Source organism: Sebastes fasciatus, chromosome 6 (genome assembly GCF_043250625.1).
Source record: "Sebastes fasciatus isolate fSebFas1 chromosome 6, fSebFas1.pri, whole genome shotgun sequence".
Taxonomy (NCBI): Eukaryota; Metazoa; Chordata; class Actinopteri; order Perciformes; family Sebastidae; genus Sebastes; species Sebastes fasciatus.
Genome location: NC_133800.1, coordinates 12793211 through 12818257, shown reverse-complemented (window position 1 = coordinate 12818257; position 25047 = coordinate 12793211). Strand labels below are relative to the sequence as shown.

The 25047-nt window shown below is 41.0% G+C and overlaps 1 protein-coding gene across 2 annotated transcripts; it reads left to right on the top strand.

Moving 5' to 3' along the window:
- Positions 1 to 908: 908 nt before the first annotated feature.
- mapk4 (mitogen-activated protein kinase 4) lies at positions 909 to 23544 on the top strand. 2 transcript variants are annotated; one of them, XM_074637719.1, is made up of 9 exons: positions 909 to 1459; positions 2897 to 4314; positions 5857 to 6032; positions 14794 to 14938; positions 17049 to 17131; positions 17367 to 17445; positions 17727 to 17946; positions 18665 to 18830; positions 19020 to 23544. In XM_074637719.1, exons 2-9 carry the CDS (start codon positions 3948 to 3950, stop codon positions 19956 to 19958), a joined length of 2175 nt encoding a protein of 724 aa, XP_074493820.1. In that variant the 5' UTR covers positions 909 to 1459; positions 2897 to 3947; the 3' UTR covers positions 19959 to 23544. The 2 variants fall into 2 exon arrangements, with proteins under 2 accessions (XP_074493820.1, XP_074493819.1); XM_074637718.1 differs by having other exon boundaries at positions 17367 to 17469.
- The last annotated feature ends 1503 nt before the right edge of the window (positions 23545 to 25047 follow it).

The following is a 25047-nucleotide window of genomic DNA, read 5'->3' as shown; positions in this document are numbered from 1 at the left end:
TAATTTATAGGTAATAGCCACGGACCCCAGACCCCACTTTGATAACCACTATCCTACCGAAACCAACCCTTATCCTTGACCCTAACCACCATATGAGAGCAATGGTAGAACAGTGGCCATGAGCTAGCTAGTGGGGCACGCTAACATAACACATGGCTGGCCCGGATGACAACAAAGCGGGGAGAAGCTCCGATTACAACACACACAAGAGGGAGAGCGACTTCATTCTCTGCTCAGGTAGACATTACTCCTCTATATCTTTACATAGCAAATAGTTGCGTGCTGCTATATTAATGCTCTAGATATCAAATTCAGCACCTTTTGTATGGAATATGACAAAGCAGTGATATATCAAATTGTATAAGAGTAGTACTGCTATCTTTAGTTCTACTCTTGTAATGATCATTGACCTGGAAAAGTAAATTTTTCTAATGTAGTTTTCTAATGGTTTTGGCTAATAACGTGTGAAATTGCTTGATTTCATCATGAAGCAATAAACTAGAAATAATCTCAGGCATCACACCATAAATACTGTTTTCTTTTTTTTTGTTTTCTTTTTATGGCAATGAAAAAGTGGCATATTTTACCACATATAGCCTGAATGGTCATTTCCAGTGAAATCAGGCTCCTGTTTTCAAGTAAGCTTCTACTTTCACTGACGCTTTTTTACAAGCTTTTACATTTCATCTTCACAAGCCTATCTCTCTGACTGTATCTCCTAACAGTGTTAGTGTCAGATCTCTTGTACTTGAACAAACTATTATTTTCTCATTAGGGGTCCTTGACATGTGGTGCTGGCATCCTTGCTGGTATAAAAACATTAATTCAGTATGAACAAAGGATCCTCTCTGGCTTCCTCTCTAGGGGGAATCTCAAACACACAAATCCTGCACATGTCAGCTGGATGGTAGATGGTAATGATGAAGCTATGATAATCCAGCTAGAATAAGATGGAGGCTGGTAAATAGAGTTATATATTGATTGATTTGTCCTCTTTAACTTTCATATATTCTTAGTTTATTTCATCAGTAGAGAGAGAGAGAGAGAGAGAGAGAGAGAGAGAGAGAGAGAGAGATTGGTACTTCATCATCCATGGTGCAGTGTGAGTGTGTGTGAAGCCACTCAGGTCTGTATCTGTATCGGGGTGATCCCTCCTCTCCTCTCCTCTCCTCTCCTCTCCTCCTCTCTCAGATCTCTCCTCTGACAGACAGAGAGCGGACAGTCGCCCACAATAACCGGCTCCTCTACAGCAGCAGCCGGCTGGTTTATCTCATCTCCGACCTGCACCGGCTGATCCCCTCTCTGGATCATCTGAATCACTCAGCAGACACAAGAGAGCGAGAGAGAGAGATGCTGGTCGTGTTTCACTTTCTTTGCTTCCAACAAGGACCCGTATCTGTCACATCTTCTGCCCGGAGCTTTGTGTCTGGACGGCGGGCTGCGGCTGCGTGATGCTCCGGTGAGTCCTGATGATGGTTGCTGTTATCTTTCTTTCTTCTTGTTATTGCGAGCAGATGCTGACACAGATAAGATGAGGAGGGGGAAAGAAGCACTACTGGGCCTGTTTGTCGTTGGTATACTTTTTTTTTTTTTTTCTTTTATTATTAGGAAATGGGGCTTTCTGTTTTATTAGATGCACTTCAACCTCAGTGTTTTTGTTCAGTCAGAGGGGCGTCACTGGAGTGGATGGAGACACACACAAAGGCAGCCGCATGAAGCCAGTGTGCAGAGAGGATGCAGCGTTTCCACATCTCAACTAAAACTGCATTATAACGCCTGTTGGGAAGTAAATTAAATTAAATTAAAAAAAAGAGAGAAATAAAACAGTTAGGGACACAGAAAGCAGCTGCACAAAGCCAGAGTACAACAGGATGTAACCTCCTCTCTGTTCCATCTACTATCACCTCTTTGGCTCAATGGAGTTTCATTTTCTTGCCAGTTAAAGGATATTTTAAGCCATTTTAAGTGATATTTATAAAAATGTTGACAATGGGCTCCACAATTGCAAATTTAGATGCAAGGCATCAAGAAACTGCAAATGATTCTCATTTATAACATGCTTGCATAACCTGAAGAAATATGCAGAATAAACACAGAGAGAGAGAGAGAACACCAAGTGCCATCTCCAGTGGTTATGCATTATATATAAAGTTAGCCCAGTGCTGCGCCTCCCACCCAGCAACACTGTCAACGCTGCCTCTCTCTTCTGTCTCTCTGTTCTAACACTCTTTCAGCCTGGCTGAGGCTGGCTAACATGAACATGGATTGTGTTTATTCTGAAGGCTGTTAAAGAGCAGTTATTGAGTGCACATCCCCCCCATTTCTAGAGAGAAAGAGAGCTAATATTCAAGCCTACCCTCAGGCTTTTGACAGCAAAGAGATTTGTTTCATGGATGGATGGATTGTTTGAGTTCTTACATTTCAGGGATTCATAAGGGTGTGAGAAAGTCAATGCTTTTTTGTTTTCTACCACTATATGACCTTTTCAAGGGGTGGAAATAATAAAATGTCAGGCAGGTTGATTCGCTTTTAATCTGAGAAAATAAAGTTAAGATGTGTGGTGCTGTGATAAGAAAATGCAACAAGAAAAGTGCCACTCCATCCTGTCAAATTGTCTCTGTAGCAGATATTAAAGCATCATTGAATTGACGTGATTATCCTCTCTAAGCACGTTAGGTTGCTGGTGTAGATTAGGTTACACTGCCATTCAGTGTTATGTAATGGTAACTCTCTTGCGACACAGCCCTTGTTAACACACTGGCTCTGTTGCTGTGTAACTTTCATCTTTATCTTCTCCTCTGTTCACCCCATTTCATCTCCTTTCCTCCCAAGTAGCGGCAGCAGCGGCAGCAGATGTGTTGAGCGCCTCTTCTAATAGCAGTATATCTTTCCACAGTGACCACAGCCTGATGCTGAAATCCCTACATTCATGAGAAGGCAACAGGAAGCAGATTACTGAGGGATTAAAACGAATGCACACTTATGCACATGCACACACAGAGAGTGCAACAGCTCCGGGATTTGACTGCCGTCCAACTGTGGATCTCGAACTGAATGAACTTGTCTGACTGACTGACTCTGGTATCATGGAAGAAGAGGAGGAGCCCACAGAGTCTCATTGAATTTAACTCGCATAACCCCACCTCTTTTCTCCTGGCTCACTATCGAAGGCTTTGACTCGTCGATGAGGATTACAGATTTATCAGAGACAGAGAGAGGGGAGTGCAGAGCTGACCGTCCGCCTGCTGCCGTCCCATGATGCATCTACAGATGTAAGAGCAGGATCAGCCACACAGAGGGCTGTTTCTATGGATACCCCTGCCCTGGGTAGTATTACAGTAATAAGACTCACTGATATCCTGACTATCTGCTGCGCGTGAGGAAAATACAGTGAGAGATTAGAAGTGCGTCGCTGCAGCAGACGACAAAAGACATCATCATCAAGTGTCAAGAGGAAGATGTTGAAGAAAAAAGCTGTTATTTTTAAACATGCACTGTAGATGCGTTACACTCCTTGTCCTAAAGACTTCAAAGGTTGTTATGTGATAGCTAGTGGATTCTGGTTCAGTAAAAGGGTGAATTAATAAGAAGCCTACGCCCACACAGGACCAGAAGAGGAGGTGAAGATGATGCACAAAGCCACTTCTTAGGCCTGAAGGAAATATCTTCTTCTTAGTACAGCTGGAAATTCTGGATAAAGTAATCCTACTTTTACTTTATCCTAGTTGTGGTACTGAATTTGGGTCTTGTCTACATGAGAACAGACATCTACGTGCACCAGCTACCTAGAGAAATATCAGGTCTTTTGTTAAGGTTCTGGACTCACCAGCAAGATGTAACATCATGTGCATAATAAGACAATAACAAAGCACTTTTAATCTGGATATTGTGGGGATCCATCAAGCTTGAAGTACCTGGACTCATCTATCATTTGTCCCTGAGTTATCATGGCCAGACAGGACACCCCCCTCTTCCTCCATGGCTTTGACCTGGGTGGTCACTTCGTTGACCTTCGACCTCTCGGCTCAGGTGTTACAGGCCTGGTCCTCTCAGCCGAGGACCAGCGTACCGGACAGCGCGTGGCAATCAAAAAGCTGGTGATGCGTGACGCGGTGACGGTGAAGCACGCTCTGCGGGAGGTCAAAATCACCCGCCGGCTGCGTCATGAAAATGTGGTGAGGGTTCATGAGGTTTTGGCGCCGTATGGACGACCACTGCCCAGGGACCCGACCCAGCTGAGTGCCCTGTATATCGTCCAGGAATGCATGGAGACAGATATGGCTCGGCTGCTGGAACAAGGACCACTACCCACAGGTATGGGAAAATATTCTGCCTTCCAGAGAGAACTAGTGAGGGTGCTGCTATCATATGAAACTAGAAAGCTTAAGGAATCCATTGGTACCAACCATATCAAATAACATTACAAAGTTAGGCTAAATGTGGCATGGAGATTTTCAAGGGGTCCCTTGACCTCTGACCTCAAGATATGTGAATGAAAATGGGTTTTACGGGTACCCACGAGTCTCCCCTTTACAGACATGCCCACTTTATGATATTCCCATGCAGTTTGGAGTAGTGTATTTGAATATTTCTGCATACTGGGATCCCTAAACAGTCTTGGAATTGCATATCATTGTAAAGATGAGACTCTTGTGGATCCAATGAGCCCAATTATATTCATGTGTGATGATGTTAGTTCTCATAGTAGCTATTTCATTGTAGTGAGACTTTTTTTAAAACTTGACCTCACTGTATAAAATGACCTGTGGTGACCTCTAGGATAATCACAGCCACAAACTAGAGACCTAGAGCATTCAGAGGATGGATGGCTTTCCTAGGTATATTAATAATAAGGGGGTTTCTGAGCTGTTTCCAGAACAGAAGTGCTCGCCATGCAATTGCTGAAAAATGCAATTCTTGCAAATGTCAAACATTTTTGATAAAAAATCACAGCATGGCTTTTTTCAATGGTGTTCCTCATGGTCTCTGTGTCTTAAAGTAGTATTTTGGAGGGATTATTGATATTTTTTATCAATTCTTATGTGGTAAATAATTGATAAATTTAGCACCAAAACTGTGTAACAAATGGTATCAACCCAAAGTTTGCTGCAGCAACTTATGAGACATAAGTGAGCATGGGAATGGCCAATATATACTTCCATCATAATGTTCTAAACCCTTATACACTTTCACAATTTATTTGAATTAATTTGTGTTTATTTCTGATTTATGACTAGAACAACTTGACACACAGTGCTGAGCTGCATCTCACATTAATCTTCAGGTTCCCAGCTTTCAGATGATGTACACCACTTCTATGTGACATCTACTGTTGACCTGCTATCTCCCCTAAAGACCCCCAGTATCCCCCTAAAAAACAACAGAAACAGGTCTAAAGTCCCATTTTTTACTACTGTGTGGTGCTTCATGTTAAAACACTAGCGTTTTGTTGCTGCACTGCTGGCTTTGTTTACACTGTGATTTATTGGATTTCGTGGCAGTCCTTTTGAGACGCTCTGTTACTGAGACAGAACTTTATCCACACTTCACATATTTGAAAATAACATTACAGTTTTGCCCAAAATGTGTTGATTTATTCATTCAGCTTGTTTGTTTCCTCTGTATAAACATGCTTGGTAAGTATTGGAGTAATACAAACCATCATTTTGACATACTGTGCCAGAACGGTTGTAAGTCATTACCCAAAATGTGCTCATTCATTGAGTCTTTCCTTCATTCATTCATGTTGTGTTTATAATGATGTCACTTAGGAATAAGCATCGTTATGGTAATTACAGGAGCGAGAATAGAAGCAGTGCCGTGTATCCTGATTTCTGACTTTTTCTCCTTGAACAGGTCACGCTACTCTGCTGTTCTACCAGCTGCTGAGGGGACTGAAGTTCATCCACTCAGCTAACGTCCTGCACAGAGATCTGAAGCCTGCCAACATATTCATCAACACAGACCAACTGCTGCTCAAGATCGGAGACTTCGGGCTGGCCAGGATAGTCGACCCTCATTATTCTCATAAGGTAAGAGGGGAAGGAAACCCACCACACAAACACATACTGCAAGGACATTTACACTCACATATACAGAAATAATTTATGCATATACTAGTAGTTGAATGGCTTATTTGTTAAAGTGAAAAGACTTTGACTGATGACCAAAAATGACATATGAGCTGGAGGTTTAGAATAATCAGCAACACTTTTACAAACATTTCCAGCCATAGCATAATTACTCTCAGTGATATTTTTGGGGCATGTTAATCCAGCAAATGTGCCAAGAGTTCTTTTGACCAGAGGCCAATAAATGTCTGTGATCATTATTCTCATTAGACACATGCTCTCTTAATAAGTTTTATATTAATTAATCCTTAATCTTCAGAGGACAAGCCAGCACAAAAGATCTCTGTCCACATAATATTGGCTACGTCGTTATTTTTGACTTGGTACGTTTTGATACTTGTTCAACAAAAATGAATCACGACATAAATATTCAAGCCAGGAAAGTTGATAAAGTTAGGAGGATTTTTGACTCTCCTCATTGCAGTCTGACGCAGCATGGGCCGTTCTGCTGCTGATGGATGACTCTATGGGGGGGTACTGTAATATTAAACATTATCTGTACTCCTTCTCGTTGAGGTAGAGCTGTTATCAGGGAAGAGATAGCAACTCCTCGAGTCCTGGCCGTGTGTGCTTATCAGACAGCAGTGCACAAACCCTTGTCCGAGTGTAACAATGGATACACTATAGGATGGGATACCATTGTGAAACAATCCCACTATAGAAAATCAGTTGGTTTGCACACACGTTTTGTCCGCATCGCAATTGAAATGCAGAATAATTGATGTCTGTCTGGTGTAAGTGTCTTCTCAATGTGGTGTCTCAGGTGACATCTTAGACATCATTAGTCCAGGGGCCAGTTGCATAAAAGTAGACCTAGTCTTTGTATTAAATATAACTTAAAGTCAGACTTGCTATAGACACTTAAATTTACCTGTTGCATAAAGCTTCTCTATGAGTGACTAATGTAAAACTAACTTAGATAGCCTGTCGCGCAATGCATTATGGGTGAAATAAGACACTTCACAGAGGAGAAAAAAATGGTGAATGGAACAGCAACGGCGACACCACACCAAAAATATCCGAAAAGGTAAACAGCATAAAAGTAATGGATAAACAGTTGAAATAGTTAGCTAAAAATTAGGGGGAGAGGTTGTAAGGTAGGTGACTTTCCTACCTCAAATTAAGCCAGACTAAATATTTATGCCTTAGACAGGCTTAATTAGACTAGTCTAACCTGACAATCTAAGACCAGTCTTAGGCTAAGACTAGTCTTAAACTAAGTTCATGCAACTGGTCCGAGATTTTAAAAAGTACACTAGCTCACCAAATACAGTCAGCCAGCATTTCAAAATCTCAAACTTGAAACTGAAAAGTGTTTGAGGTGCAGCTGCTACATCTCTCGGAGGGATTCTACATGTTACGATTGCAGTGCAGCCAAGCCGTCTTTGTTTCTATGACTGGCATCTCCAATTACACATCCCAATGTCTGATGTTGCCAACCTGTCTTTCACATAAGGCCTCCTCTCTATTACTGTAACATCTTCTTCCCAAACCTGGTATCAAGTTTTGTGCTAATCAAACCCTGTGATTACCCTGTCCATTGTGGATAAAGGCTTCTGAGGGATGAATGTGACAGTTTACAGCTCCATTGTGCTGCCTTATTATGCACAAAGATCCCACAGCAATACTGTAACACTAGCAGGGCACGATGTGTGTGTGTGTTTGTATGTTTGTGTGTGTGTGTTTTTGGGTCTGTGCATGTGGAGAGGAGCTCTTGTGAAAGGCGATCTTTGTCAGCTCAGAACACGGGACTGGGGATCAGCTGGGTGCAGACACAGGGGGTGCGTTTGGAGGATGAGGAGGAGGGGGTGATGAGGGGGAAGGCAGAGAACAGATGAGGAACAAGGGTGAGAAATATTGAGTCATGGAAGGGTGAAAGAAGGAGAGGTGAAAAGTACAAAGGCAGAGAAAGGAGGGTGGGCAAAAGTGTTAAGAGGAGAAACAAGGAAAGGAGGGGACAAAAAAGAGATCAAACAGAGAATGGTGAGAGAGATGAAGGTAGTTTGGGTCGTGCAGGAACAAGGTTTACTTCTGTCTCACTCTCTGTTCCCCACTCTGTGTGTGTGTGATGCATATTTTGCTTTCACACTGTACAGAAACTGCTCTGCCCGTCAGAGAACACAATGTTCAGCCTGAACTACTGCACTGTCACTAGGTAGGATAGGATAGGATAGGATAGGATGGATGGCTGGATAGGTAGGTAGTTAGGTAGGTAGGTAGATGGATAGATAGATAGATAGATAGATAGATAGATAGATAGATAGATAGATAGATAGATAGATAGATAGATAGATAGATAGATAGATAGATAGATAGATAGATAGATAGATAGATAGATAGATAGATAGATACTAGATGGATGGATGGATGGATAGATAGATAGATAGATAGATAGATAGATAGATAGATAGATAGGTAGATAGATAGATAGATAGATAGATAGATAGATAGAGAGATAGATAGATAGATAGATAGATAGATAGATACTAGATGGATGGATGGATGGATAGATAGATAGATAGATAGATAGATAGATAGATAGATAGATAGATAGATAGATAGATAGGTAGATAGATAGATAGATAGATAGATAGATAGATAGATAGATAGATAGATACTAGATGGATGGATGGATGGATAGATAGATAGGTAGACAATAGATGGATGGATAGATACTATATGGATATATACTAAATAGATAGGTAGATAGATAGATGAGTATTTGGGTAGGTAGATAGATGGATAGAAGGTTCTTGTTTTTTAATCAAAGTAGTAAGTCCTACACTTGTCTGATAAAATGTGTCTGTTATGTGCATATTTTATGCCTATAAACATGCATAATTCACATGAAGCCATTGTTGTTTATTTGAAATTTAATGCCACAACAAGTACTGTATCTCAGCTCATACAGCTCGTATTCTTCCTTTTATTTACAGCGTCAGCCTCTTCCTTCGCAAACGTTAGCCTCAAAGCTTTGATAATGGGGACGCATTAATAACCAATAAGAGTGCTGGCTGCTCATTACACTCTGACATGGTTTGAATTGTTCCGAGATAGACAATGGGAGTGTGTCCCAGCTGATGTGTCTGTTAGCCAGCAGAACGTCAGTTTGTCATTGTTCATTAAAGCATTAAGATTGTATTACCAGAGTTACAGTATGTGTGTGTGTGTGTGTGTGTAAGATGATGCTGGACTATTTGTGATGCAGTGTTGACACCAAAGCAGATGCCTGCAGTGACTGTGCTACTGTAGCATCCTCTCACTTATTTAATTATGTAGAGCCAAAGTGCTGCTTTTTTTTTTTAAAAGTGCTAATGGACGTGGGCTGTATTGACTTCAGCTGTGATGTGAAATTCACAAATAGTATTAAAGTGGCAGTAGGCAGTATATTTTTTGGCATCATTGGGCAAATATTCCAAAATAACCTTTCAGCATATTGTAATTCAAGTGTTCTGAGAGAAAACTAGACTTCTGCACCTCCTCATGGCTCTGTTTTCAGGCTTTAAAAAATCCTGTGACGGGAGACTTTGACCAATCACAGGTCATTTCAGAGAGAGCGTTCCTATTGGCTGTGCTCCGGCTGGTGGGCGGTGCTTGGTATTTTCTCAACTGATCTCAACATGGCTGCTGGGTCACAAACTTTCTCATTTTACAGCTAAACAGTACACTACAAGATGTTTCTGAAAACATTTGAGACGGGAAATAGGCATTATAGTAACAGAATATTGATTCATACTACATCAGCACTGCCTAGTTTGACCGTTTGGTTGAAATTTGCGAGTGATTGACAGCCGGCTCTCATCGACGGCAGCTGGACGGCAGACTCCTGTTTTTCTCCGGTCTGTGAAATACTTTTATAAAAATAACTTTTTTTAATCATATTTGCTCCATTTCTACCCACTGCAGCTTTAACTTTCATATTTGGCCATGAAACAAGACTGGTGTCTCTGTTTTTATGTCTCGTTTGTATTACTTTAAAATTGAAAGCAATACAAACAAGACATAAAACAAGACAATTTGAAAGTTTCAAATATGGTTGTTGCATCACAGTCCATCTTACTCAGGTTTTATATTAGATCATAGTCGGCTAGTAGATTGGCTTGTTTAGATTTTTTCTCTCACCATTGAATGACCTCTTCTCAATGAACTATAATCACTCCTACTTTTTCTTAGTACTTCAACAGTATCTTTTTGTCAGCACACTGTGACTCTGCAGTGCAGCGTAGTGAGGCTGTTTGACAAGCTGTCTAGATGTACGCCTCTAACTACACAGACAAACATTTACTCAGGCAAAAATAGATGACAGAAAGGTTGAGAGGAGAGACAGAAGGGGAAACAGAGGCTGAGAAACCATTATTTGTGATGTTGTTTACTGTCAACACAGGTAGGAACTTGGAGCGTGTATGTGTGAATGTCACCTGCTGAGGCACTGAGGTAGCGCTGGATCTGCCCAGAAATTATTCATGACCTGGCTGAAGGAGAAACAAGGAGAGGAAAGGTGAATAAGGAGAGAGCATTGGAGAAGAAGGAGAAGGGGTGTAGGAGTAGACAGGTAAAAGTAAGCAGAGTGGAACTGTAACTGACAAGAAGAGATGGAGGGATGAAGCAGGTGAGAGAGGAGGTGAAGCAAGGAGGGTGGCGAAAAGAGAGAGATGGGGTGAAGCATGAAGAAAAGAGGAAAGGTAGGGCAGACAGCCATAGCTGCTGATGGTGACGAACAAATACACTGAGGTGAGTTGAAATTAAGGGAACGGATGGAGAGGAAAGTGGGAGGTGATGACGGGGGGGAAAAGGTCAAGAGGAAAGGAAAGGAGTGATGACAGCCAGCAAACCTTTTATGATGGTGAATAGCTGTGATACAGTGTTGAAAACCAGCAGTTAGAAAATTAAATGAGACCACATCTGTGCATCATTTTGTGGAACTGAGAGCTAAATATGTGTCTTTTTCTGTTCAAAGCAGTTTCCACCGCTGTTTATTCCATCCCTGAAAATGTTCCTACTCCTTGAAAGACACAGTCTATCAAATGTAACCGGGATCCAGACAGGAGAGTTCAGGTGTAGAGACTGATCAGCATAAGAAGGACAGACAGATAGAAGACAAGGTGAGAGTAGTTTGTCAGACCATCATTGAGCGCTCAGCATCAGTTTCTGCTCTGTCATCTGCTGGCACACAGGCAGCGGTGAGGATGGAAGCGGGGGCGGTAAGTAAGGTTCAATGAGGGCAGTGAGAGAGAGAGGGGGTAGAGAACATAAAAGGAGTACATGATGGAGGAGAGGAGAGGAGAGGAGCATAGAGAGAAGAGAAACAGCAAGGCTGAAGACAGCTGTAAAACTGAAGTTCAATTCATAGCTTCTTATCACAGCTTAGTTTAGTTTATTTGAGAAGGGACAGTGCAAATTAATAAATACATATGATGTGAAAATGCCTATAGCTAAAAGGCTATTTTTCATCTGTAGTCCCTGGCCAAGGTGTTACAAAAGGCATCCTAAAATACATCAAAAACAGAAACTAAAACAGGGTATGCAGTTTAAAAGTCTTCCTAGGATACATCAGAACAAAAACACAAAACAGGGCATGCAGTTCAAATGTTAGAAATAAGAAATAAAGAAAAGGACACACAGTTAGAAGCAGTATAGTGACATATAACTACTACTTATTGAAACAGGAAGATACAGATGTAATTGAAGAGTAAAGACTGTGCCAATATTACAGAACTATATGAGGTTGAGAACAAAATTTATTTTATTTTATTTTGTCTTTTATATTGTGATTTATGACAAATATTATTTTAAAAAGTTAATATTCCTGGTTTAGACTTGATAGGTATGGAGACATGATCTTTAATTGAATATCTTGTTGATAGTGTTTTTGTATTTTCTGAATATCTTTCTAAAGCATAGGATAGGAGGAGAAAAGTAGCGTACGATAGATAAATTCCTCAAACTTCCTTTGTCATGTTTGTATTTGTGTGTCTTGTGCTGTGTTTGTATGTCTGTGACTGTTTATTTGTCGTATTTCCATTTTGGGATATATGCTGGAGCATTATTTGTTGGAGGTTACGACTATGTCTGGATGATGTTTATGTTTGGATGATGCTGGTGTATTGTGCTGTTAGATGATGATGGGCTAACGTGACAGAATGTTTGATTTGTTATTAGTTAATGTTTCTGAAAAAAACCATGAGGGAGGGGTTATGAAAATGACCAGACACGAAAATAAATCATCCATTCATTCATTCATTCATATACATATAAAACGACATCTCTAATCTTGTATTCTAGGAGTAATGTAACTCCTAATAAAACCGGCCCAAAAAAACTCATAGAGCCATTTTGACACAAACATTTTGGCCAGGCTGACTTCTATGTTCCCTCAATGAATAAATGAATTTTATGTAGGGGCGCATCGCTGGAAGGGATGTATAAGAGCTTTGAGTCATGTCCTGAATCTGCTGATCGAGACACAATTCACTATAATTTTTTTTACCCATCTTCGAATATGAAGAGGGAACTCGCTTCTCAGCTGTCAGGTAAAATATAAAACCATTTTGGTGTCACAGGTGGCCCAAGATAATTTAAGTAGTGTGAAAAAGCTCACAGAGCAATTTCTGACATCCATTTTGAGTATTAGATCTCATCTGGGCGATGATGAACCCCTTGCTGTCTATATGGCATAAGCCTAGATAGAGTAATTCTGCAAGAAGCACCAGATAAAGAGGGAGGCGGGTGAATGGTGAGATGGAAAATAGAAACAGCAGACTTTATGATGGGAGAGCAGGAGGGGAGATGAGCAGCGAGGACAGAGGAGGGAGAGAGATGAAGGAAAGACTTTTAGGACAAAAGTGAACAAAAATAGTGTGCCAGTAAGAAAAAAAGTGAACATTATATGTCCGCATTGTCCCTATTACAGTATGTCATCATGAAGCAGTTCATAGCGGTCAAAGTTTTGAAATTAAATTAGCCATCAGCTGCCAAGAAATATAAAAATGTGTGAGAATATGTAAGCCCATTATAAGCATATTTTGTTCAGAAGTCTATAGTCTTTCATTATCATTACTTGAAGCAGTTTAAGATTTGGCTAAGGAGAGATAAGAAGGCAGGTAAAGAACAGAAATATCATGAAGTGCAGCGATTTGGGGATTTCATAAGGTTGGAGTGAAGTGATATATAAGAGGTAACAAGAGCATTAATGATAGCAACGTGAAGTAGATAGTAGCAAAGTAGATAAATCTGGTTTGTATGTGAATGCATTTGCCTGTGGCTCATCTCCATGCACGTCATCATCAGTGTTGTTCACAAGGTGAATATTTACAAAAGTAAAAGGCAAAGGGGAGCCTTGTCGGAGCAGCCCTAATGAGAGGACGGGTGTTGTTAAACAGCAGAGCATCAAAGGCTCGGTGAAACTCAGTAACTGCAGGTAGAGATTCAGGGGATGTTTTCTGCTGCAGAGTGAATCCAGAAGCCAGTTCCCATCCTCATGTAGCTGACAATGTCAAGTGATGAAGTCTTTGTGAGTGTAAATCAAAATATCGCATGTAAACTCAGATTTCCCTTTTGTAGCTGACATTACCAACTTCACGATGCTTTGTGTAACACCAAAATGTCCACTGTTCCCATTGTAGACCATAATTTTACAGTTTTTAAAGGACCAGTGTGTAACAATACGGGGGATCTATTAGCTGAAATGTTATATAATATTTATAACTATGTTTTCATTAGTTTATAATCACACGAAACTAAGAATCGTTGTGTTTTCATTAGCTTAGATTGAGCACTTCATATCTACATAGGGAGCGGGTCCTCCTCATCGAATCCGCCCTGTTGCTCCCCCATGTTTCTACAGTAGCCCAGAAAGGAAAAACCAAACACTGGCTCGATAGAGAGCCCTTCACGTTTTTACGTTACCTGAAGGTCACCGTAGTTCTCTGACATGCTTGTGAAATTGCGGTAATGTGAGCTGCAAAGTGCAAAACCGTGGTACCGGCAGTCACTGCCTGACTTCCAATGCTCCTAAAGTAGTGTTATTATCGTAAGGATGGCCTCTGAGCAAGGCGAACGGCGTTACCACAGTTTTGCACTCGGTGGCTCACATTACTGCAGTCTTGTAAAGGGAGGATTGAGCGGAGGGGTACTCCATTGGCTGCAATCTGCAACCACACCACTAAATGCTGCCAAATCCTAGACACTGTACCGTTAATGCCCCAATTTTTTATGTACATATCATCTGTCACTGTCAATATAAATCCTACACACAATCCTACACATCCTACACTACACACTATATAGTATATACATACTGTACATAATCATCCAGTCCATATATCCATTCTGTATTTATTTATCTGCACTATTTGTATTGCGTACAACTTACAGAACTCTTGACTTGTATATTTTATTTATATATACACCCATTGTTTCACATACTTGTGTGCATAATAGTCCTATTCTTTACCTTTATTTATCCAGCTTTGTTGTCCTTGTGCTTATAGCTGTTATGTCTATTTCCACTTCCACTCCAACAAAATGGTAAGAACTGGTAACAAGTCAGTCTGTTGCATGCTCATTATCACTAATATACTTTAACTACAGTAGATCATTTTGTTGTTCTGTCTTTTATTAACTTACCTCTGGCTCCTATTTTTCCCTCACTCTGCTACTCCAGGGCTATTTGTCTGAGGGTCTGGTAACGAAGTGGTATTGTTCCCCCCGTCTGCTCCTGTCCCCCAACAACTACACCAAGGCCATCGACATGTGGGCCGCTGGCTGCATACTGGCTGAGATGCTCACTGGACGCATGCTGTTTGCAGGTACCTCTACTGTTTGTCATACGGTGTCCACTAAAACATTCATGACCTTGACGTCCTGCAGGAACATTATGATTCAACTCATCATTTATTTGATGACATAGTGAAATATGATCATATCATCAGAAACATCAGGTAAATCAGTTGCCTTTCTTAACCTATGTAAAGTTCTTACTAGCAGAGATGCAAAAAAAAAGTGCTTAAAGACAAGTTGGCATCAAGTGAGAGCCAAGGAGAGTTTTTCTGTCCAGAGTGTCCTTCACCAAAGATACTTTAGTCTCTTTCTGCAGGCTACTTCTTTGCCTGACCAGAATATCAATGACGATAGAGAAATTCTCGCTGTCTGACGCAGAAGTAGTTCCTCCTGACAGGCTGATTTGACCTCCAACAGCCCTCTACACCACAGGAGAGATGGTGCCATACACTCAATAGCGTCATCTGTTCCCTGGTGTTCCTCTCTGCTAGAATTTCCCACACGGTCTGGTTTGAGATGTTTGCCTTGCTTTGCACTTAACCACCAGAGTCTACATGCCACAATTGTTTTTGTTTACCATATGGCAAGCAATGCACTTTCATCCAAATACACTACCACTGCTTGCTTATTTCTTAGAGTGGTGAATAGAATATGTTGATACAGCACCACCTACTGGTGCCCATTAGCTTGATGGAAACATTTGAAGGGCAAATCCACACTGTATCACATGGGTGGAAAAATGATACTGCTCTGCTCTGAGCTGAAAAGTTTGAGCATGTTGCATATCTGGCATGATCTACATCACAGTCAATGACTTCAAAATATTTGTTCTCCAGTCATCAGTTGCCAAAAGTAAATATTTCTAAGAGTTGAGCTTCTCAGCATCTGATTCCTCTCATGTTGTGTACGGCCCCCAACAAACTCAGTTGGATGTTTTAGGTTATAGAGGTTTAACTAGTGGGCTACCTCCGGATCTGAAAAGTGAAGCCAATGCAAGTTCCTTAAACGTGCATTTTTTCTAACAGCCAGCAGGGAGCGACTCCTCTGGTTGCAAAAAGAAGTCTGATTGTATGGAAGTCTATGAGAAAATCACCCTACTTCTCACTAGATTTATTACCTCAGTAAACATTGTAAACATGAGTTTATGGTCTCAATCGCTAGTTTCAAGTCTTCTTCAATACAGCATGATGATCATTTAGTAAATTATGGTCCCATTTAGAGTCAAATAGACCATAAAGCAGGGAATGCTTTAGGACGTGGCTACCTTGTGATTGAAAGGTCGCTACCACGGTGTTGTCCGGTCTGGTTGTTGTCCGTGTTTTAGTCTTACAACCTTCACCCTTTCATAGTGTGTTTTCAATTCATGAAAGTTAATTTTTTCTTATTCAGCATTCGGTTGTACTTAGCTCCACCCTCTCGTGTCACTTCTGGTTGCAAAAAAACAACATGGCGACGGCCAAAATGCTGAACTCGAGGCTTCAAAGCGGCAGTCCACAAACCAGTGGGTGACGTCACGGTGACTATGTCCACTTCTTATATACAGTCTATGGGTTTTACATTAGGATTGGCCCATAGTTGTGGTAAATGTCTGCCAATATTAGAAGGATGTGGGATTTTTAGACAGCCTGCAAAACGGTGCTGCCCAACAGGTTGTTCCGCAGACACAAAATTCCCTGCACGGTGCACAAAATGCTGGAACTATTTGTGGCTTTGCAGTTGTGTGCAGGGTGTGACCAGAAAAACAACATGCCAACCTTCACTATTCTACCAGTATTTGATTCAGGGTACATTAACTCTTAAACAGATCAATAATCAGAGGGAGGAGGAAAAATTAAAGAGGCAGGAAGTGACATTTTATATGATTGCAAACATTGGAATTAAAATTTAAGTGGGTGTTACAATATTTGGGTCTTGGAGTGGTGATTTCTAGACAGTTTTTAATTGAAAACCACTGCAGAGCATTTTATCCTATCTGCATATTTTTATTGAACTTCCTTGCCTTACCATTTATTTCACTTGACAGCTCACACCTCCTGGTTATTCCTGTTTGACTCTAATTGGTCACCTTTTTTTCTGCTTATGTAACTGATCCTCGGTCTCTTCTCTGCTTGTCTCTGATTGGCCGGTTCCCTCTCCCAGGAGCTCATGAGCTGGAGCAGATGCAGCTGATTCTCGACACAGTGCCGGTGCTGAGAGAAGAGGACAGGCAGGACCTGCTGCAGGTGACGCCTCAGTGGCTGCTGATAGTCATATGTCTGCAAACTGATTGTTTAAATATGGAACAGGGTGTAATTGTCATGTTATGTTGGCAGCTTTAGATTTAGTGTGTAGACAAGGTTAAATGTGCACACAACTCTTCCAGGGCTCTCTCCTGTGTGTTGCCTTGAAATGTACAAAAAGAAATAACCACAGCACAATTATGCACATATTTTAACCTCACTGTCGTCCTTTCCCCAGGTGATGCCTTCATACGTCAGTCATGGATGGAGAGTCAAGAAACCGTTTTCTGAATTGGTGCCTGAAGTGGATGCTCAGGGTGAGCGGAGGGAATTGAGTAGTGGTAAGAAGAAGAAGGTCAAGCAGTATGAAATAGAGCAGAGACCAATAATAGTGAAAAAGATATGGAAGACAGCAGCTTCTCTGAGCTGTGAAGAGATGATGATAGAGTAGGCTGTAGAGGTTTGGAGGACACATATCATTTAGCCTTGAGAGAAGATGATGCATGATGATTTTTTAAGAAGCACACACTTCGTGGACACTACATTTTATTTCTCCTCCTCTTTCTCCCTCACTGCTCTCGTCTTCATCTCCTCTCAGCTGTGGACTTCCTTGAGCGTATCTTGACCTTTAACCCCATGGATCGGCTGACAGCTGAAGCAGCGCTGTCCCACCCCTTCCTCCAGCAGTACTCCTGTCCAGAGGATGAACCCACCTCATCACATCCCTTCCGCATCGAGGACGAACTGGAGGACAGCCTTGTCACCGAGCAGAGCCTCAGCAACAGCAACAGCCAGGCCTCCAGCATCCACTGGGAGAGGTGTGTAGAGTTCAACCTGGTATCACGCCAAAGTGTGTAATAGAACTGCCTGTCCACCAGAGGATAGTGTGTCAGTGTCCCTTTTTGCCTCGCCGTAGTACCAGCAGGAGGCAACAAAACCACTTAGCTAGGTTTGGAATGAAGTCATGGTTGGCCTTAAAACTAAGTATAATACATACGGAAACAACGTAACATAAGTACAGAAGAAACAACACAAACGTCACTAAAAAACACGTCACTAAAGTAGCTTACAAAACAAAACACCAGCCTCGAACACCAGTCTCCTGTTTGAAAGTCTAGTGTTTGTTGGACGCATCCACCTCTCCATCCATCCACCATAAGCAGTCTTTTTTAAATTTATATTCTACGTCACTAGCTCTGAGTGTAGCATACTCACGCGGATGCATTTACATTGCAGTCAGTACAGACTACTACAGACTACAGCCTTCTTACTGCACATTAATACGTCTTTTTGCGCGACCGGGCTCGTAGATTTGCGTTTCTATACACTGTTTTTATATATTACAATATTTTCGACATGGAGCAGTGAAAAAATGGAAAGTCAAAGTGCAAATATTTATTTGTTGGAACAGAGAAGTCTGGCAAAGCATTATGAGACACAAGATTTGTACAGTAAATAAGCATATCAGACTGAATATACTGCACAGCGACGTTCTTATAAGACTAATATGAACACTTTATTTCTGCCCTCCTGCAGGTACGAGAACAGTTTATCAACAGATGCGTCCTGGCAGCAGTCAGGCGGGAGGTGTCGCTGCATGCCCCCTGGCCACGTGACCTCTGACCTGGGAGACACCACAGAGGATGAGGAGGTGCAGAGAGACCCGCGGGCCAGTTCCACCTCACTGTTAGAGGAGGCGCAGGTTGGATATGCTTTGTCAATTTCCCCCATACAGACTAATTTGTATATCCATAATCTTATTTTACTTAAATGCAATATAAAGTATATTTAGTAACAAATTAGAATGAGTCAAAGCAGTTGGAATGGATTCCTCTTCCCTTTTTATCACCTTCTCCCTCCACACCTGCTTCTCCCCATCTCTCTTATATAGGTCGACCCACGCAAGTATTCCCACAGCAGCTCAGCTGAGCGCTTCCTGGAAAACTCTCACTCCTCTCTGGAACGGGCCTGTGGTTCGGGGTACGGGGAACTGGACTGTGGCCGCTCCTGTGACTACAAAGTGGGCTCTCCTTCGTATCTGGATAAAATAGCCTGGAGGGAGGGCAAGCCTCAACACTACTCTGAGCCTAAGCTGATCCTGGATCTGTCTCATTGGAAGCGTAACACTAACAGCCTCCCTGTGCCTGCTGAGCCTAATGGTAGCAGCGTAGAGGACCTGGGAGAGATGAAGAAGGAGGAGGAAGCAGAAGAGGAGGAGACAGGGGATTTATTTCAGGAGATTTCTCGCTGGGTGGAGAGAACCCAGTCTCGTCTGCACTCACCCAGTCCCAGTCCTTCCTTGGAGCCACGTTCACCCTCCTGCTACACCTCCTCCCCCCCTCTCCCTCTCTCCCCGACTGACCTCCCAACTCCAGTCTTCCACTACACGCAAGTTGTGCGGCAACCGTCATCTGAATACGATGAAGACCGACTGAGCCCACTTCAGCCTGTCACGTCTTCCTCTTATTCCCTTCCCTCACTTCTGCCCTCATCTCCCACCTCTCCACTTCCTCCTCAGTCCCCTCAAACAGCGTCATCCCCCACCTCGCCACTTTTTCCTTCCCCGCAATCTCAACCCCTTTCCTCTACTTCCTCCATTTCTCAGCCAGTAAACGATGACTCCTTGGAGTCACTTCCTGTAAAGCAAAAAGAGCGGCTGTTCGACCTGGACGTGTTCATATCCCGAGCACTGAAACTGTGTAGGCAGAATAAGGAGAAAGCAGACGGGAAGAAAGGAAAAGAGGGAGGATGGAGGGAAGAAAGCATTAATCGAAAGGTGCCCAGGCTTCCTGAGCACAGGACTCCACCACCACAGACCCCCAACTCTTGATGTTGAATTTCAACTTCAGGTCCACCACAGTATAGCATCACAATGGGAAGCACTTCCAAATGCTCATAGTGCTTTACACAGTGAGGGTTGTCCACGGTTAAATATGCTGCTTAAACATTAGACCTTAGTGTTCGCAGTCTTTTTGTTATTATTGCAATGACACGCTACACGCTGTGACAAAAACCCTCACGTAAACAATCCTGCAGCTTTGTCAAGAGGTGCTCTCAGGCAATAAGAGGTCAGAAAGCATTTGGGTTAAATATAAATAACCATGCTTAGCATTGCAAATATCAAGGATTTGTTCTACATGAGAATATTTAGAAATAATAATCTAATTAATGATGTGGTGTTTGTGGTTTGTCCAGTTAAAGATGGGTCTAACCTTGACTTGATAGCAACTTATTCTGTGACACAAACATCTGCAAATAACAAGAGTTACCCAGGAGTTACCCAGGCTATTATGTACTGGATAACATACTGGAGAGGGATCACTTGGTTTGTTTTAAGTTTGCTTTAGTTTTACGTTTCTATACAAGATCCCTCGCTGTGTGTCAGTCACTCACTAATCTTTTCAAAATGTCAGACAGTCTTCCAATGGTGATGTTCACCGAATAATGATATCGAGACAGGAAATACTTTTTCCAAGTTTCTCTGAATGTAATAACTGAAAAGTAATCAGTCAAATCATGCTACGAGGTGAACCATAAGGATTTGTATTTGTTGCTGTTTTACCACTCCTGCAGTGACTTAATGAGCTTTGTCACTGCTACATGCCTTGTAAACTTGTATAAAACTGTTGTCATATTTAATTCTATAGTATATTTCTCAAGACTGTTGTTAATTATATTCCTGTGTTATTCTTTGCTGAATGCTAGAGCACAATTTCTCTTTATTTGGAGTGTGTTGTATTTTATTTAAATGTGGAATGCTCTATCGTAATAATTTATGCTCTAGTTCAAGCGTAAATAGTTTCATATTCTGTCTGCCTGATGCACCAAACAAGGTCATCGTCTACTTTACACTTAAAAGATACGATCCTCTCTGTACTAGACAGTCATATCTGTCACCATTTTGCTCACTTAGCCACACAAAGCTATAATGCAAACAACAGTAGCCTATATTTTGGAGAATGTAGATCCTTTACAACCTTTATAGGAAATGATTTGTACTCAGAACTCCTCGATGCTGCCCAGTAACCATATCAATATATGGAACAGAAAATAACCAAAACATATATTTTGAAATACTTTTCTATCCAGCATGGACGACCGTAGACCCTCAGAATGTTATTTATTCTGACATGTGATGTTTCCCCTTCAAGGTAACCAAATCAGGTAAAAGACTCGTACTTTCTCAATCAAGCGCATCTCACATTCACTTCACTCCTCGAACTTAAAAGCTGATAGGAGGGTTGTAGTACTCAAGATCGGTCCGGACTTTTTGAAGGTCTGGGAATCGACTGCATTTTTACTCGGCCTTGTCTCGGTTTCAGACAAAGAGGACTCTGGGTTTTATTTCAAGACCGGTCAAGACCACAATTGCGGGGAAATCACTAAATCGCCTCTGTATTGTCTAATTTATTTCTTAACATCATTACTGTGTTTGCTCATTGAAAACAAAGGAACATTCCCACACATAAAATTCACCTCTGCAATGCCCTTTTGATTATTCTATCAATACATTTCTCATGGTACACTTCTACACATATACAGTATATGTGGCAATAAAAGAGGTGAATGTAGAGGAATCTGCATTTGATTTCTGTGGGTGTTTTTATGGGAATGTGGATCTTTCAGGTCAATTTGAGGAGTTCCCATGATTTGCATGATCCACATTTTATCGTAAACGTGTCATGCAGTGTGGGACTCGCATTGGTCTTGGTTTTGGTCTTGATGCGGTCTCAACTCTTCAAAGTCTTGGTCTTGTCTCGGTCTTGATACGTTCTGGTCTTGGTCATGACTTGGTCTCGGTATAGGTGGTCTGATATTGAGGATGAGGAAATGGCATTCAAATTATTCTGCTGAGCTAGTGCCAAAAAGAAATAGGGTACAGTTAAATTCACGTGCCCCAAATTCTGTAACCTAGAAGAAATAGGCTTCCACTATCCCTGGTTTCACTGTTTTACATGTAAGTCTCTGCTGTGGGTGTGCATGTATACAATCTATAGGCTGTATGTATCACAAGGGTCCAGCCACACCAGAGGCACAATACTGAGAAGCATAAAACACACTGCCAGCACAGCTACAGTAAACACCCCAGAATATGACATGTTTTATCTGTTTAGTGATCTTTCAGTCCAGCATCTGATACCCATTCTAAGTCCCTCTTACACTCTATTCATTTTCATCCTAAATCCACATCATAAAGTCTACACACAGAGCACTATGACAGTGATAGTGTGGCAAGAACTGACAGCCTGGAAGTCAAGATGATATCCACTTTCCCACAATGCAGCAACTGTTTCTCTTTCTCTGCCGTTAACAGCTGTTAACTATTGATGCTCATGTAAAGTGAGCACCTTCACTGTGGGCAACATACACAGGTTGTGAGCAGAACATCACTTGCACAACATAGTATGAGCCATAGGTGCGAAATGCAAACTGTAAAAGCTATGATACAGCAAAGCCAGGTATATTCTTTTATATTCACAATAGACATGAAGCACATCTAGAGTCACTAACACATTCAGAAATGCAGGTTTTCCTCAGCGACAACAGGAACTCCATCTGTCAGTGTTGATTTTTATCAATAGTGTATCTCGAAAGCAGTGGTTCCCAATCTGAGGTCCGCGTCCCCATAGGAGAGCGCCAAAGATCACAGGGAGTGCACCAGGATTTGTCTGCTCATGTATAACTAAAATCACTATAACACACTTACTGGATAATTTAGAAAAAAATCTGTATATAAAACTATTTAAAAGATATATATTTTTTGCTACTCAGTAGCAAAATCTAACAAAATTTTCTGCTTCAATCCATATATTTGTTGGTGTTTAGCCTTTCAAAAACAACATTTTCACTGGGGTCAAAAACCCATTTGTTCTCTCGCTTGACACACACAGAGAGACCGGACACAAAGGGAGGCCGCACCTGTATCAACGGGGAGGTCTAGCAGCAATCTAACAGTGTCAAATTACATTTCAGCTTTTCTTAGATACGAGTAGGGGGGGGCTTCAAGGAAACTAGGTTGGGAACCACTGCTAAGGTATTACAGTAACCATACTTGAGCAGGATTGCTGGACTAGAAGTGTTCAAGTAAAGTACAAACTGTCAATTTTCTGATCCAGAGCCATTTATCTATTTAAAGAAATATATAGAAGCTGTGCTGCAGTCAAACTAGTGACAAGAAGTCTAGTTTTTACCTATACAGGTCTAATGATCACATCTTGCATTTTACAGTTTCCTCTGCAGGTAACCTAAGCCAGCAATAAAATCATTGACAAATACCACAAACACACTGTAACACGTGGTTACTGAGCCGAAGTCAATTATTTTAAGTGTGTGAAGAAATGTAGAAAATGTGCCTCAGTACACCTCGATGCTTCCAGCTTGCTGAATGTAACATATCCTTTCCCTTCTGCATGGCTTTCACAACTATTCAAATAGCTGAAACGTTGTTGTTTTTACTATGTGTCACTTTTTTGGACAGTCATATTTCTGTGGGCTCTTATTTCTTACTCACGCTTCACGGAGGCCTCAGCTTTTCATTTGAGAAGAGCTGTGAGGTTTTTAAATGCTCAATATTGATTGATAGTATCTCTTTTTGCAGTTTCTGTTTTTGCGGAAAAATTAATAAAACTAGTCAAACTATTATTTGACCTCATGTTTTCTACTGTTGTGGTGTAATGCCTACGGAGATGTATATGTAGCTGGAATTAGCTATTTAAGGGTATTTTTTATTTGATCGATCTTTATTTTTTAGGGACAAGTATATTTGATGGACAAATGCACCACAATATTTAGAATATAGCCAAAGCTAGATTGCAACACCCTTCCTATGGACCTTTATTTAAATACACACAACTCAACAACACAAACATAAACATAAAAAACAATAGAGCACAAAGAGAAATATAATAAAATTTCAATGATAACCTAATGAAAATCACTGTATCATCTATGATTGACTAATCCCTCTTTAAAAATTGTTAAGCTTGAGTTTTAAATGATCCATATAAAAAATATCCTTATGTCTTAAGGCCCTTAACATTTATGATATTGTACTTTAGTGGTGCATATTCCCAAACAATAGCTACCAAATTACCATAAAACCAACTGAAACCCAATGCATTGTAAAATCTGAGGTTAGTGGACCAATTCAAAGCAGACCTCTAATGCCCTCTACTGTTTTGCAAGTAATGTTATAATCTTTTGTGGTGCAGTCTGTTTTTATTTTGCTTATTTTGCACAAACAGAATAACGAATAAGCACAACATATAAATATAGGTTGTGAGAGAAAAGGCCAAAAGGGTTTATAGATGGGATGCCGAAAAAAGTTCATTGAGTTAATTTTCAATCCATTTGAATTTATTGAAAGGATAGGATAGCCCCTTGAAATGTAGCATCCCATTTTCGAGGGGGTCCTATAGACACAAATATAAAACAGACAAAACAGCATTACATAACAAACGCACACTGCAAATACACTGATACAGACAGCTTGCTCACCATCTCCCACCCAGACCTTAGCCCTCTGCTGTTATACAAGAAAAATGTGATACAATGACCATATTTAAATCAATTGCATCAGCATAAAGAACAATTGCAACACTTTGTCTTCAGTTTATATGTAACACAAATAAACTGAAGATCATAAGTACATACAAATTAAAAACATGAACAGGTTGTTTTAAGATGAGAAAATAAAGATGTCCTTAAGCAACGGAAAGAGGTAATAGATCTCAGAAAAAGAGGAGGATTATTCCAGTCTGATGGAGCTTTGTATTGGAATGACCTGCGTCCAACTTCTTTGAAAATTCTTGGGACAAAGAAAAAGGGATGTTGCATATGTCTAAGTCAATATGAAGATCTACATGGAACCAAAAACTGTTTCAAATAGGAAGGACAATTAAAATAAACACATTTGAAAA

Coding starts and splice junctions, on each gene's coding strand:
- mapk4 (XM_074637718.1), top strand. CDS start 3,948: ATGGCCAGACAGGACACCCCCCTCTTCCTCCATGGCTTTGACCTGGGT. Junction 4,315..5,856: donor ACAAGGACCACTACCCACAG/GTATGGGAAAAT, acceptor CTCCTTGAACAG/GTCACGCTACTCTGCTGTTC. Junction 14,939..17,048: donor TGGACGCATGCTGTTTGCAG/GTACCTCTACTG, acceptor TCCCTCTCCCAG/GAGCTCATGAGCTGGAGCAG.